Genomic DNA, 15,089 nt, shown 5'->3' with positions numbered 1-15,089 from the left:
CATTAAAAAAGAAAATCAAAGAAGAAGAAAGAGTACATGAAGTAAAAAGTGATAAGTGATGGGGAGATATGGGAGGAGTTAGAGGGGAGGGAGTGGGCATGGATTTGATCAAAACACCTTATATGCATGTATGAAATTCTCAATAAATTATTAAAAAAAAGAAATAAGGCAATTTAAAAAAAAAGATTAACAGTTGGCTATTACATTTGCCAGACATTACATATTAAGAGAAAGTTGGAAAAAAAAATCTCTTTTCTCATCTGTCTGATTTCCCTCTGTTTCCTGCTCCCACCCAAATATGAATGTGTGTTGTTTGCACGAGCACACTCTGGGAGTTTGCTTCGCCCAGTTAAGTTATTTCAGTCTGGGACCTCATCACAAGTTTTCAAGGCCACACAGGGTCAGGCAGAAATTAAGTACTTTAGAGAGGAATCTCCAGATGCAGCAGGAAGCAACGCAGTCAGTCCTCCAGGTCATCCCCTGGCTTCCAAACCAGGAGCCTTCCCTTGCCTCCATCTGAGGTTAGGCAGCAGTAACTAGACTCTCAAAATCCTATTCAAGTTAGAAATAAAGTCACAATCCCGATCACTATATAAAGGTGCTGATTGTGGACCATTGACTTTAGAATAAATATCATCACATCCGTTGTTTTTTGATCCAAGACTTAAAGAACAAAACCACATAAGTTAAATAATAAAGCCAGAATCTAATCTGCCTCTTCACATTACATAATAATGTAATGGCTCAGAAAGAAAGCATGCTAAGAATCCTTGTTTAAAGCTGTTCAGAAATTGACTTAAGGCAGGGTTAAGGTTGAAGATGACTGATTCAGAACGGATGGTCTAGAATGGGGCAAGGGATAAGTCTACATAAGCAGCTGAAGAAGTTAAAATCTTAGCCTGGCCGGGAGTGGTGGCGCACACCTTTATTCCCAGCACTTGGGATTCAGTGGCAGGTGGATCTCTGTGAGTTCAAGGTCTACGTAGTGAGTTCCAGGCCAGTTAGCCTGGATTCCTGTGCTAGGTCCAGACTGCTGAGTGCAGATACAGGGATGGGCTCCAAGTAAAAATGCAAGTGGTGAGCTGAGTACCTGGGCCTCAACTAGGAAGCATCTGACCTTCTGCATTAAGACTGAACAACAAACAGTGACAAAAATAAGGGAAAAGTCCAGCCTTAAGAAAGAGATCAGCAAAAACAGGCACCATATTAAAGCTCCAGGCCATAGACTGTGATAAGGGAGAAAGGTCTATGACAGGGTTCCTTGGGACTTAGCTCTGAGAATTGGGCCAGAGGTTTATTTGGCAGTAGAACACCTTGGGGAACAAGGAAAACCAGGGTGTCAAAGCTGGTACATTAGCATTGAGACCCAGGAGAGAGATAAGTGGAGGGATAAGACATGTAGAATCCATTGCTCTGCAAGCTGAGGCTATTGAGAATGGTCAGAAATATGGATAGTCTTGAGGCTGGAAGTGGATCCATCCACACGGATAGTGGCTTCAAAGAATACAGAGGAAGGGAAATCAGGCTCATCTCTTTTAATGTGGTTTTGTTGTTCCAGTAAAAATGGAGTTTCTTCTTACCAACCATGGAAAGTCAACCAAAGTACCACTCTTTCTAGATAGCTGTTTAGTGTAATAAATGTGGTACCTTCCAAAGTCCAAGTGTGTGACAGCAAACCATCCTTTTCCTTCAAAGTCTTATTGTACCTTATTCTGGGTCAGCTTACTTCAGGGCAGAAGACACTGGTCTCATAAGATAAACAGTTGGACTAGGAATTAATTTGCTATAACATCCATAGTCCATAACAATCATAACTTCGTAATCCTATCTAATACCACCCACTATCCCCAGCTGGGACCCCTTTGCTTCCCCAGTTAACATAACACATCATTTTCTCTAGGAAAAGGAGGAGCAAAGATAGTCTCAGTTATTGAGCTTCTTACCATGGGCTGCACACTGTGAAGACTGTGAAATTTAGATATTAAATTTCATCCTCTTGAGAAAATGCTATGGTATATGTATTCTTGGCACACACTATTATAATTCCCATTTTGAAAGTGGAGGAAATTGAAATTCATACTTGATTGCCTGAACTAATGAATAACAACCCATTGCCATTAACATTTAATAAATAATAGTAGCATAAATATATATTGAGCTTTAAGTAAACCATCAGTAATTTCCTTTTTCAAAACTTTTCAAAATGTATCACTCTATCATCTATCTATCTATCTATCTATCTATCTATCTATCTATCTATCTATCTATATTTTTAGTGTGTATGTGGCTATATGCCCAGGATGGGCATATGAAGGTCAGAGGACAACTTTCAGGAGTTGATCTCTTCCTCATGGAAGAGATCCCATGGATCCTGGAGATTGAACTTCAGTCTTGGCAGCAAGTACCTATATCCACTGTGCCATCTCACCTGCCCTATCAGTAATTTTCTAATCATCTTCTGTGCATTAATCCACTTAATCCATGCAACAAATCTGTGAAGTAGTTGCTAATCTTATTGCCTATTTTATTGATCAGAAACTTAGGAAGTACAAAAGACAGATAATATACCAAAAATCATTCATTCAGTAGGGATAAAACTGGTAGTCAAATCCAGGAACTCTAAATTTTTATGGCTTAGCTCTTAAAAATTAAACTTTATTAAGTTATAGACCTAGAACTTCAATGCAAACTAGGTGTGCTCCCCAAACCCATTTTTGCAGTTTCCAGGCCCTTCTCTAAGTCCCTCCAATAATCTTGGCCAGCCTCCTCCCTCAGAGTCTAATCCTTTATACTATATCCACAACAATAGCCTGATAGTTCACTCTAAACTACTAGTTCTTCTCTTGGAACTAGAGTAGGGCTAATCTGCTTGCTATGAGCATCACAGGTTGCTTGGAATCCTGTATTGCTATGATTTTCCCCCGGCCCACAAACAGCCCCCATGGGGGCTGAATCTATCATGTGTGCCTGTGAGGATCAAGTCTAATGACACATGGCTAGACCTCCCATCTTCTCTCAATCGCATTCTCTTCTTCCGGCTTGTACTATGACAAGCAAGCTCATAGCCAAGCAGCCTGGTAAATAGTGTATAAAGAATTCCCATGACTGCATTTGCTAGTTTTCCTCCTCTTTCAGGGCTGAATCCCTTAAGACAAAAGCTATTTATCTCCCAGTTGCCAAGGCAAGAAGAATGTCTTAAGTCTTTACTGTCCCTATATCTTCCTGTGGATTTCAGGAAACATTCTGGTGAGATTCACTGTGCGCATTTCCAAATGTTTACTTCCTTTGTCCAGATAACTGAAAGTGAGATCTCAGTCAAGGTTTCCCACTCTGTGTGTGGCCTCCAAACACACCTCAATTCACTCCATGGATCTAGATGGGAGCATATGGACATGGTAGTGAAAATACATCACAGCTGTTAAGACACAAAGCAAACCAAGGTTGCTGAAAGGCCAGCAGCATGCCATCTCTGGGCAGTTCAGCACATCTCATGACACCCAAAGCACTCTCAAATATCATGTGTGGCAAAGAGCCACGTGAGGGTTTGAGATCACTCTTCAATGAGTTTGATGCAATGAGAAAGAAACTCCAGTTCAAGGTCCCTGGGTTATGCTATTAGCTTCAATTACCTTCATGCAATGCTCGGCGAGCTAAAGCCTCAAATTCTTCAAAACTGTGGAGCAGGTAGCAGTGCTCCTCCTTCGGGGCAGAAGCCATGTCATTCAGTTCCCGGATATTCCCTTGCCATATGCCGAAAGTGAAGATCTCCACTCCAAAATCACGTAGCGATGCTGCAACTGGTCTGGGATCTCCACCATTAGAATATCCATCAGTGATGAGAAATATAACTTTGGTTGAGTTTTCTCTAGAATGACGAAGGATTTGCTGCAAAGACAAGGGGGAAAGTCTGAGTGTTATATCTGACTGTCTGCCTCTCTTAGGTAGCAAGTACCTGTGAAGATGATTAGCATTTCATGGGAGTGAGGAATAGGAGCACTGGTCAATGAGAAAAGCAAAACAGACAGGCATAGACTGGAATCTGCAATGGTCTTATAGAAACATTGTGAGCTTCAAAAACATTTAAAATATGTCATCATTATAGTTGTCATAACCACATCACCATCATCAATATCACTATCAGCAGCAGCATCACCATCATCACCATATCACCATCATCACCATATCATCATCATCACCATCATCACCATCACCATCATCACCACATCATCATCATCACCATATCATCATCATCACCATCATCACCATCACCATCATGACCATATCATCATCATCACCATCATCACCATATAATCATCATCACCATCACCATCATCACCATATCATCATCATCACCATCATCACCATCACCATCACCATCATCACCATATCATTATCATCATCCATCATCACCATCTCCAGGGAACTCACCAATGAAGAATGTGTTTATGAAATGAATTTTAATCAATATCACCATGTCTTGTTAAACTGTCTCAAATTCTGAAAACGTGACCCAAACCTGAGTCCTACGCATCTACTTTGAAGCATTTCTCCATTTCTTTCTATGTAAACCACCACAAGCCTACCCAGAATAAAATGTAAGAGAATGTGTCTTTTCCAGAGTTTATGATGGCTGATCTCCTTCCTATATTTGTTTTTCCACTGCTTCTTCACAAATGTAGAATTGATCCAATACTTCATCTTGTTGGACCACCCAGGGTTAGCATAAAATCAACTGGTTTGGCGGTATCCTGTCTTCATGAGAAAACATCTATTCAATAAATCTGACATTTGAGCTTTATTATTTTAGGACAAGTGCATTTTGTTTTAGACATTACATGCTACTGCTTCACTATAGATAGATGAAGCCTTTTAAACACTATTGTTACCGATGTCTTACAATATCAAACCTCAAAGGCACAAGAACGCCAGGGGTGAGTTTAGCATCACCGTTCAATTTTCTAGGGTGGCTTTTCACTAGAATTGAGTAGGAAAGGTAAGAAAGCATCAGGATATATTTCTAGCAAGTTCTTACAAGGAATCCAGGCTAGGTAATGATAGAAGAACCACTACCTGTTTTCCAGAAAGGAAGATGTATGAGGCCAACCTGGTCTCCATAAGAGTTCCAGGCCAGCTGGGGCTAAAGGGAGACTGTCCCCCACAAAACAAAACAAAAAAAAACAAGCAAAAAAGATGTGATTTGAAATATAAAATTGATTCCATTTATTTTAGGGGTATACTCACTAGAAGATCTAGATTTTTCCCATTTTATAAGATTTATATCTGTATAAAGAAAACTCCATTGGTATATACTCAGTGGATACTGCTTATGATTAAACTATTCCTACCTAAATTTTGCTACTGTGAGCTACAACTAAAACTGTTAAACATGAGTTTAAAGAAAATAAAACTAAAAATGACTTCAGAAAACATCTGGAAGGTCTGCAATTTGAGAAGAGCATTTAAATACATCACTGCATTCCTCAAAATTCAAGTGAGAGAAAACAAATTAGTTCAGATGGGGATATAGGAAGACATAGGGTACAGAAGGCTATTTGACAGAACAGAAAGCAAGATGTTAATGGAGACGTTTCCCAAATATACACTGGGGGCTCACTCAACAGCGTTAAAGGTCTTGTCTCTTAGCATTTAAGGAGTGTCCCACTTGATGAAGAACAAGAAGATTTGGGATGAATGCATGATAAGTCTGAGATTTTTCCATCTTTCAGACAAGAAAATAATCTGCAGAGAAAAGAAGGGAAAGGCTAGAGAACAAGAGATGTTAGATGTTGTTGTGAGACCCTAAGACTGGACCAGTCTTTCCACACACTCAACCCAATCTCAGCAGAAGAGATGCTTGGTAGAAGTCTCTTTAGGTGCAGGGATTCATAAGTCTTCTTTGCATTTGGATATTTAGGATGGCGACAATCTCACATGACACCTTGGTCACCATGACAACAGGACAATAGAGTATAACTATGTAGGCTAAAGGAGATAGGACCCAATAAGCCGCTTGCATTCCTAGGAAGGTAGAGGAAAGAGCAAAAAGTTAATGCAATAAGACTCCTGAATCAGTTTTATAATAGCAAGCATGTAACAGAAGATGACACCACTAACAATCACTGTGAGCCAAGGGCAGATAGAGATATCTGTCTCTTGAGCAATATCAATATGAAGAGATCCTGGAAGCCCCAGGAGATAGCAACATCAAGGGCAGCAGAACTAATGAAAAGATGTGACAAGGACCAACGCAGACTTTGTGACCATGAATGAGGCCACTGGACTATTGAAAAGGGTAACAAATTGAACACATTTAAATGCTTCAACTATAATGTATACATGTAGTTATATGTGCACATATATTTACATTTGTAGTTTATATACATTCTAGGGGGAGAAGTTCTACCAATATAAACAATAATTGGAACAGACCAGAATACATGTACAAACACACACATTACTCAGTATAATTTCTGGGAAAAAGTCCAATTATCTGTTTAGGATGGCATTTGTCTTTAAACTTCTATTTTCCATATTCAAAGGGAGAATCCTAGTGGTAGTCCTCCAAGAGACAGACAGCTGTGGGTATCGCCATCTTTGCTCTTCACTAAGTGATAAGCACTCTCCCTTTCTAGCTGTTCTGCTGAGAAGTCACAATCCCATCTTCGCAGACACTCCGTATGCTCTGCTTTTCTGGAAAGGCCTCTTCCACAAAGTCATGGGAGTCAACGGTAAGCAGGACACTTCAAACACAAGAATGATGGTGGAAAGGGAAAGGGGCAAAGCTAATGTACACTGAATTCTTTTTCAGCACAGTGCTCTTGATAACATGTGGCTTTAAAAATATGATAATTACTGGTTTGTTTGTTGTTTTTGTTTTCGTTTTTGGTCTTTTTGAGACAGGGTCTCCCTGTAGCCCCAGCTGTCCTGGATCTCACTATGTAGACCAGGCTGGCCTTGAACTCACAGAGATCTGCCTGCCTCTGCCTCCTGAGTGCTGGGATTAAAGGCTTGTGCCACCACGCCCGGCTAATTACTGTTTTTATGTGTATGAATGTATTGCCTACATGTATGTAAGTGCACCCATGTCGTGCAATGCCCACAGAGGTCAGAGGAGAGTATCAGATCACCTGGAACTGGAGTTTAAAATGGTTGTTAGCCACCATGTGGGTGCGGGGAATCGAACCCAGGTCCTCTGCAAGAGCAGCCAGTGCTCTTAACCATTGAGCCATCTCTCCAGTCCCATGCAGCATGTGGCTTTAAAGTATGTGCTCTCAGATATTTATTCAATGAATGAATGAATGGAGTAGGCAAGCTCCAGGATACTCTGGAATGAGCTGGTCTTGAGTAAATAATAGGAACGTGAGCATGCTAACACACATGCTGTTTTATACAAAAAAAATGAAAAATTTCTTTTTGTACCTTTATTGCCATTCTATAACAAAGCGTCTCCTGGAATGTTAACCTTGGCTCAGTCCGCCAGCCTTCCTTTATATGCGCATGGAGCTCCGCAGAGCTTTCCCTCCGTACTGTTCATCATCCACAGAACACTTTAAGCTGTGATTCTATTTTCCTTCTCGTCTTGCACAGAACTGGAGAACATTTACAGGAACCATTAGATCTGTCAGCAAGACAATACATTAAACTCAAGATAGCAAAAATAATGACAGCACTATGGGTCAGGCAAAGAATTACACAAGATCTGTGTTTGGAATGTGCTTTAAAGGCAGATGGGGGGTGGATGGGTTACTGAAAAGATTTTACAGTTCCCCCCATCTTTGTGCCTCATCATGCTTGAATAAAAACATAATTCAATAAGAACATTTTTCATACCAGGATTTCAGAGGCAACTAGATCTGTGGTAATGCCCATGGAATGTGGTAGAAGCTTGTCACTTTTCTTTTGTGTTTCTGAAATAGTTTACATCATCTGCTACCCTTGCATCTCAGACACAGAATTTTTTGGTCCAGAAAATTGAATGAGGCAAATGGTTTCCTGCCAAAGAAAAACTCAACGTGGACTTTGTATGGCAAAAGGTTATCGCCATCTGCATTGTATCAAGTCTCTGATTAGTTTGTATAAATAGCTGGCAAGAAAAGTAAGCTTCCCGCGTCCAGCAATAGTCATTAGAATGATAAAAATGCAGGGTTGTGTAACTCTGTTCTAACAAGGGAGATCCATCACCATTACACAAGACTGCGTCCCCACCCCCAGCCCAAGCCAGTCAAAAGAGCTGTTTTAAAAAATGGTCTGGAAACACAAAGAAGTATCGATGAAACTGGAACGGGACTGACACTGGCTCTTAAGCCCCAATAGGTAAACTTCAGGCAGATATAATATTAACCACAGCATGCCCCAGGGTGCAATTACCCATTACAACCAGCCTGCCCCACTACAACCATACCAACCACAGAAGGTAACCAGTGACCCTTTAAAGAATTTGATATTGTGGACAGATCTTCACTATGACTGTGTCTGAATGCCAAGGAGCAAAAAAAATAATAAGTTATGTCAATGTTTCAGTTTGTTTTCCACATTTATTTTTGGTACAAAATATTAAGCACAAACCAAACACTGTAAGTTACTTGCAAGAATATCCTCACCTTTGATGCTCTAAATTTTCACCAAGCTTCAGCTGCTAGCTGGTTAATATTTTTATTTTAAATACTTTGATATTTTGGCTCAAGGGGTGTTCTTTTATATTCTGGTTATTATTTATAGGAAAAGAATTTTTCTGTTTGTTTACCATTTTTCTGGATGTCATAGATTGTAGTCTTTCTTCATCTGTGTGTGGGGATGTGCACATGCAGGTGCCCTCACAGTGGGTGCTGGAACTGAACTCAGGTTCTCTGTGAGAATACTGGGCTCTCTTAACCACTGAGCCATCTCTCCAATCCCCTGTTTTTGTTTGATTTTTTTCATTTTTATATCATCCCTACTTCCTTCTGAATCTGCTGGGAATGTCTCGGGCTTTTTCCTCCGTATCATGGTGGCTGTTTTTATGGTGTTTTCTTCTTTTCTGCCTTTCATTAACAATTGCAACTAGTTTTGCATTTTATCTTTTCAGTTACAATATTTCCTCATGATATTCAGTTTTCTCTTTAGTCCTTCCAGTTTTAGCCAGTTTTGTCTTAATTCCAGTTTGCTGTTTACCCCTCTTTTCTTATCTATATCTCAGTCTTTTATTTATATTTAAGTGCATGCAGCAAAATGTGCTCTAGGATTTAGTTTTGTTTTTCATAGTGAATTCTTACATTTTATCTGCATCTTGCACTCTATCTTTAGAATATTTTACAGAAAATAATCAAAGAAGTCAGAGAGAGTTGAGCAATTTTCCCACTTTTTTCTTATCCATGAACAAAGGCATAGAGCCAATCAAAGTATTTGCTACAAATAATAAATACCTGGGTGAATTAAATACCTGGAACCCATGATGATAAACTTTCCCATCTATTATTATTATTATTATTATTATTATTATCAAAACAAGCTGAAAACTGATTCAAGTGATCTGTGAAGAGAGTTATAAATAAGTCACATGCTGTGTTTGTTTAAAAGCAGGGAACTAGCTTAGCATTGCATTTCTGCTGTGACTGGCAGGTTCTCTGTGTGCAACACAGTAGACACTTGCCATATGGGACTGTTGAGCTCCTGAAATGAGTCCATTGCAGCTGGGGAGCTAACTTGATAATAGTACTTAATTTTATTTAGATTTAAGAAGAAAATGTGGCTAGAGAATGTATAATACTAGACATTGCAAGCCAAAATAGCCATGTTTTCATTCCAGAACTTTAAAAAAGAAAGTTTAGAGCAGGTCTCTGAAAATATTCTGTAAATGAAAGAAATGCAAAATCAACTTAAGGATCTAGAAGTGGCACAGTGGCACATGCAATTCAAAAAACAAGACACCCAAGATGCTAAAAAGTTAATAAAGTTATTTCTTGCTTTTTCAATGAACAAAACATTAGGACTAAAAATAGATAATTCATATGATAAATTATGTCTTTAAATTTTTTATTACATTTATAGATTGATTTGTGTATGTGTGGGGCTTGCACAGGCCCCAACGCAATGTGGCGATCAGAGGCAACTTGCAGAAGTTATTCTCTTCCACCATATGAGACCCAGGGGTTGACTTTGAGTCGTCAGGCTTGGTGGCAAGCGCCTTTACGTGCTCAGCCATCCCACCAGCCTTAAATTATTTCTCTTACAGTAACAATGGAAAACATGCCTAACTGCAAAAACTCAGCAGATAACCCAAGTGGTTAAGGAATAAATCAGTGATTCAATATTTTTACTATTATTTAATATTCTTTTGAGATTTCTAGCCAAGATAAGACACATTACTAGAAAGTTTTTTTTGTTTCATTTTGTTTCACTGCTCTTTCTTTAAAAAAAAAAAATCCATATTTGCCGGGTGTGGTGGTGCACGCCTTTAATCCCAGCACTCGGGAGGTAGAGGCAGGCAGATCTCTGTGAGTTCGAGGCCAGCCTGGTCTACATAGTGAGTTCCAGGACAGCTGGGGCTACAGAGAGACCCTGTCTCAAAAAGACAAAAACAACAACAACAAAAAACATATTTGAGAGCAAAGAACAAACTGGAAAACGTATGCATGGTGTTCATCAAACCAGTACTAGTGTTCTTAAAATATAAAGAAATTTTACAAGTAGCTAAAAAGAAAGAGAAAAATAACAGGAATGTAGATGAGTGTTCTGGCCAAACAAAGCAAAGAAGAAAGAAAGACAGACAGCAAAAAGGAAGGAAGGAAGGAAGGAAGGAAGGAAGGAAGGAAGGAAGGAAGGAAGGAAGGAAGGAAGGAAGGAAGGAACAGAGACTGCTGGGGAAGTGCCTGGACCCATTACATTTGGAGTACGGTTTGAGAAAGTGATTAAAGTCTTAAAGTTGTCACACAATTTGACTTCAAATTCTATACTGTTGTGACATAGACATGGATACACACACGTGATCAAATGGCTTTGTATCTTGGAATAATTAGAAATAACAGAAAAACTAGAAACTACAAAATTCCAACAGTGTACTAGTTAATTAAATTACAGTAATGGCATTTCGATAAGCGAGCACTTAAGTGTGAATGTAAGTGTGTAAATGCATCTTAAGTATGATGGACAACACATGTATCAAAGCAGTGGCTGTCTTCTGGGAGCATATTTAGGGATGTTTATTTTTTTCTGCTCTGCAGATTGTACCATTGCCAGTTTTCTCTCCTGCCTCTCCTCTATGCCTTCCCTGGAAGATGACATTTGAATTCACCTACAGGCTAATGACTCCTAAGTCTATATCAAATGAAACCAGTAGATTTCCCACGTGAAATTTCAGTGGCCCAGTGGGTATCTCTGCCTGAATGTATTATATATGGGTCTTTCAAACCCATTATGTACAATTTACATACAAATAAGTGTCCCTTCCCTCCACCTATTTCCAACATTGGTTTAATGTGGTCCCATAATCCCCTGTCTTTCAAGTTTGAAATCTAGGAGTAATTTGTGATATCTTGACAGTTCACCTCCAGGTTATCTGCCTGCCTCTAGATCTTCCTGTCCCAGCCTTGGTTCAGGCACCTCGGCCTGGACATTTGACGTGCAGAGCTGTTCAATCATCTCTAGAGGAAGGCACTCTTTTTCATCTCCATTTTCTGACCTGCCATCACAAGTTCTTTTTCTGAAATCCCAATACAATCATGTGTCAAAACTTTCAGTATTTTAGCTCTGTCTATAAAGTAAAATCTGAACTCTTTCCAGGTTCTTGTACTGTCTTGTCCTAAATAATCCTTCCAGCCACTTCCCCTTCTACATTCCTGTCTCCTCTCTAGTTGCCCGATCCACCTTCTCACTCCACTGTATGTCTAGTTGAGGCTTTTGGAAATGCAATGCTTTCTTGTTTGCTGCACCCGAAAAGTCTTGCTCTTTTCATGTCACAACATGCCCACCATCTTTTACTAGTCTACCAGAGTTTAGATCAAAGTTAATCTCCTCATTGAAACTTTCCCCAGTTCTGCTGTGCATAAAATAAAGCCATTATGGCGTCCCCTTTTGTGTTTCTTCACTCTGTCCTCATCAAATTATAACTAATGCTTGTAAGTCTGGCTATATCCTAAAGCAGATTGCAACGTGTTCTACGGCAAATTGAATCTTACATTCTTACTCTCATTGATGGTGAAAAAAGAACTAGAAGCCAAGTATAGTGATTCAGGTCTGTAATCCCAGGTAAAGACAGAAAGATCTGGAGTTCAAGACCAGCCTAGTTTACATGAGACCCTGTCTCCAAACAAATAAACAGATGAACAAACAAGGAAACTATCAAATGAACAAGTACGTAAATGCTGTCATTTTTTTGCTAGCTGTGTGTCCGACATACTGAATAAAATAATAAAGTCAAGAACAAAACTTGTCATAGTGAATCATGTTCCGCATTCACGAACAGAAAACTGTGATAAACATCACCTTTAAACTGGTTTCACCAAATCCATATTAAGTATTATGTACTGAACATTGTGCTTGGGGTTTTCTAATTGTGCTATTTGATGAGACAAAAGAAACACCAGCTTAAAGCAAACCAAGATGTCAGGAGAATAAGTAAAGCGAGTGCTTGCAGCAGGAGAGATTTCCCATTAATCTTGTGATTTCAAATGAATCATATTTAGTATTCTCATTAATTTGAAGTATTTACTCAGATTTCATAGACTGAAATTCTAGAAAGGGAAAAAATGTTGGCTCGAGGAGTCTTTAGGCTATTTGTGACAGACTAGCCAAATCACAGAAGAACCAAAGGGTCAGAGAGGAACTTAATCTCAGATTTATGGTTCCAGAGTTCATCCACCCACATACATGCTTTAGTTATTAACATGGACACACAGCATTTTGAAATGGACCCATAGGGACAGTTCATAAATTGGAAAATGGTGTGTACAGGAGTTGACGGGTAGCAGACCCAATCCAGACTGTAAAAACAACAGAACAACTCCACAAAGACTGAACAAGTCTCCACTCTTCACCATCCATTCAGCTCTCACAAGAAATCCCAAATTCAGTGAGAGTAAAGTCAGAAATCCAAATGTCCTATCACACTTAAGCAAATTGCTAATGTACTCTCAGATAAATATCCAGTTAAACTCTATTATTAATGCTGTGAAAAACTGCACAAAATAAATAGAACTGATATGTTAAATATCTAAACAATGTGACCAATTAGCACTTAGTACCCAAAGTCAAAGATAATTAAGAATTCACTCACGTGCTTCACACCAAAAGGTAACCTCAAATAGTACAAATATCGTTTGGTATTTGGGCATCCGTTTACAGTTTTGCAAAAGAATTAAGCAAAGAGTACAGGAATAATTGCTTAACATGAAAAACAGAGTTATCATAAAACTCATGGCCAAAATCATGCTTGAAGCATCCTCGTTAAATTCAAGAACAAGACAACAAGTTCCCATTACTGCAACACGGGAATACTAGCTAACAGGACAAGGCAAGGAGAGGAGAGGAGTGTAGGAAAAGAGAATCAAACTGAAATTCTGAGAGGCTTTGAGAAAAACGTATGCATAACTATTTAATTATAAGCGTCTATAATAACAAATGACTGTAAATAGATTTTACAGTTCAGTTGTGGACTAGGGCTATAACTCAGTGGCAGAATACTAGCTAGGTATGTATGAGGTCCTGGTTCCATTGTTAACATCACATATACACAAAAGGTACACTTTGGAAAATTCAGTTGTATGTATGTCTACATGATAAGCTATATTGGAAAATAATTTTAGGAGAGAATCTTCTTGTATGGGAAAATGTTCTTAATAAAACTTCAGAAATAAAAATTAGGTGGCTAGAGAGATGGCTCAGAGGTTTAAGAGCACTTGCTGCTCTTGCAGAGGATTAGAGTTTAGTTCCAGAACCCACACTGGGAGGCTTGCAACTGCCTGTAACTCCAGCTCCAGGGGACCCAAAGCTGTGTCTGGCCTCCGCAGGTACTGCTGTCACATGCACACACCCACACACAGACACACGAGTACACACACACACACACACACACACACACACACACACACAAAAAATTTAAGAGAAATAAAAAATATAAAGCATGTTTTTCCAACCTATTATATATAATTACCTGCACATTCACACTTCTATAAAAAAGGCTGAGACAAAAACTCTAGTTGTATTTTTCCTATACTTAAATAAACCAAAGTATTAGTGGGAATATTTTTTCTATAAAAGGGAAGAGAAGTCAACCATATTTCAAACACATACAAAGAGAAGTTAATAAAAAATGTTAGTGGTTACCCTTAAATTAAAGGTATTTTCATTTTCTACTTGAATTTTTGGAAAATTTCATACACTATATTATGATCCTTTTTAGACCCCTGCCCCCCGACCAGATTATTTCATTAAAAAAAAAATCTTATTTAAGCTTTCTCTCCCCAGGCCTTGCTCTCAGGGGTAAGTAGATAGCGCCCTCCCTGCCTTGACTCCCCCAGCCTTACTCACCCTCCCATTTCCCACTCTGGTCTCTCCTCCTAGCCTGGGTCCTGTCCCATTCCTTGTCTTGGCGCCCCAGACTCCTGCACAACCACCACTGCTTCCTCATCCTTTGCATCCAGACCAACTCAGTTCCTTCTCAGGTCCCCAGGAGAGCTCTGGGCCTGGCCCCGCCCTCACCTCCCTCTGCTTCCCTGGGTCTTCACAACCCACCAGCCTCTTTCTTAGATGCCAGGGCTGACTGTTCCTCTTCCTGGTCCTTTGCATCCAGACCAACCCAGCTCCTCAGTACAGTCCCCAGGGGCCCTTGGGGCCGCTTCCCACCCCCATCTTCTTTTGCATCTCTGCCCTAGACCAGCATCTTTCCTGGGCCTGACTCCCAGGCCAGTCCAACCCCCAAATTCCTGAGGCCAAAACAGTTCCTGGAGGGATCCACACCTTAGGAGAAACCCTGAGAGCATTGGATACTCATCTGAATTGGGCCTCTGTGGGAACTCCTGAAGACAAAAGCAATCTGGCCACTCCAATATAAAATCAAAAGAGAGAACTGGAAGCTTAGAGGAACCAGCTTTTCATGCCCAAAAAGTAAACCACAA

At 39.7% G+C, this 15,089-nt stretch overlaps 1 protein-coding gene across 1 annotated transcript in view; it reads right to left on the bottom strand.

Moving 5' to 3' along the window:
* Svep1 (sushi, von Willebrand factor type A, EGF and pentraxin domain containing 1) overlaps positions 1 to 15,089 on the bottom strand; it is a 238,188-nt gene that overhangs the window by 194,547 nt on the left and 28,552 nt on the right. The window contains exon 2 of the mRNA XM_017803637.2: positions 3,630 to 3,885. Coding sequence (XP_017659126.1) covers positions 3,630 to 3,885 — 256 coding nt within the window. The remainder of the gene's footprint in view (positions 1 to 3,629; positions 3,886 to 15,089) is intronic.

This window comes from Nannospalax galili, unplaced genomic scaffold, assembly GCF_000622305.1.
Source record: "Nannospalax galili isolate Female #2095 unplaced genomic scaffold, S.galili_v1.0 scaffold666, whole genome shotgun sequence".
NCBI classification, from domain to species: domain Eukaryota; kingdom Metazoa; phylum Chordata; class Mammalia; order Rodentia; family Spalacidae; genus Nannospalax; species Nannospalax galili.
This window is presented reverse-complemented; position numbering and strand designations above follow the sequence as displayed.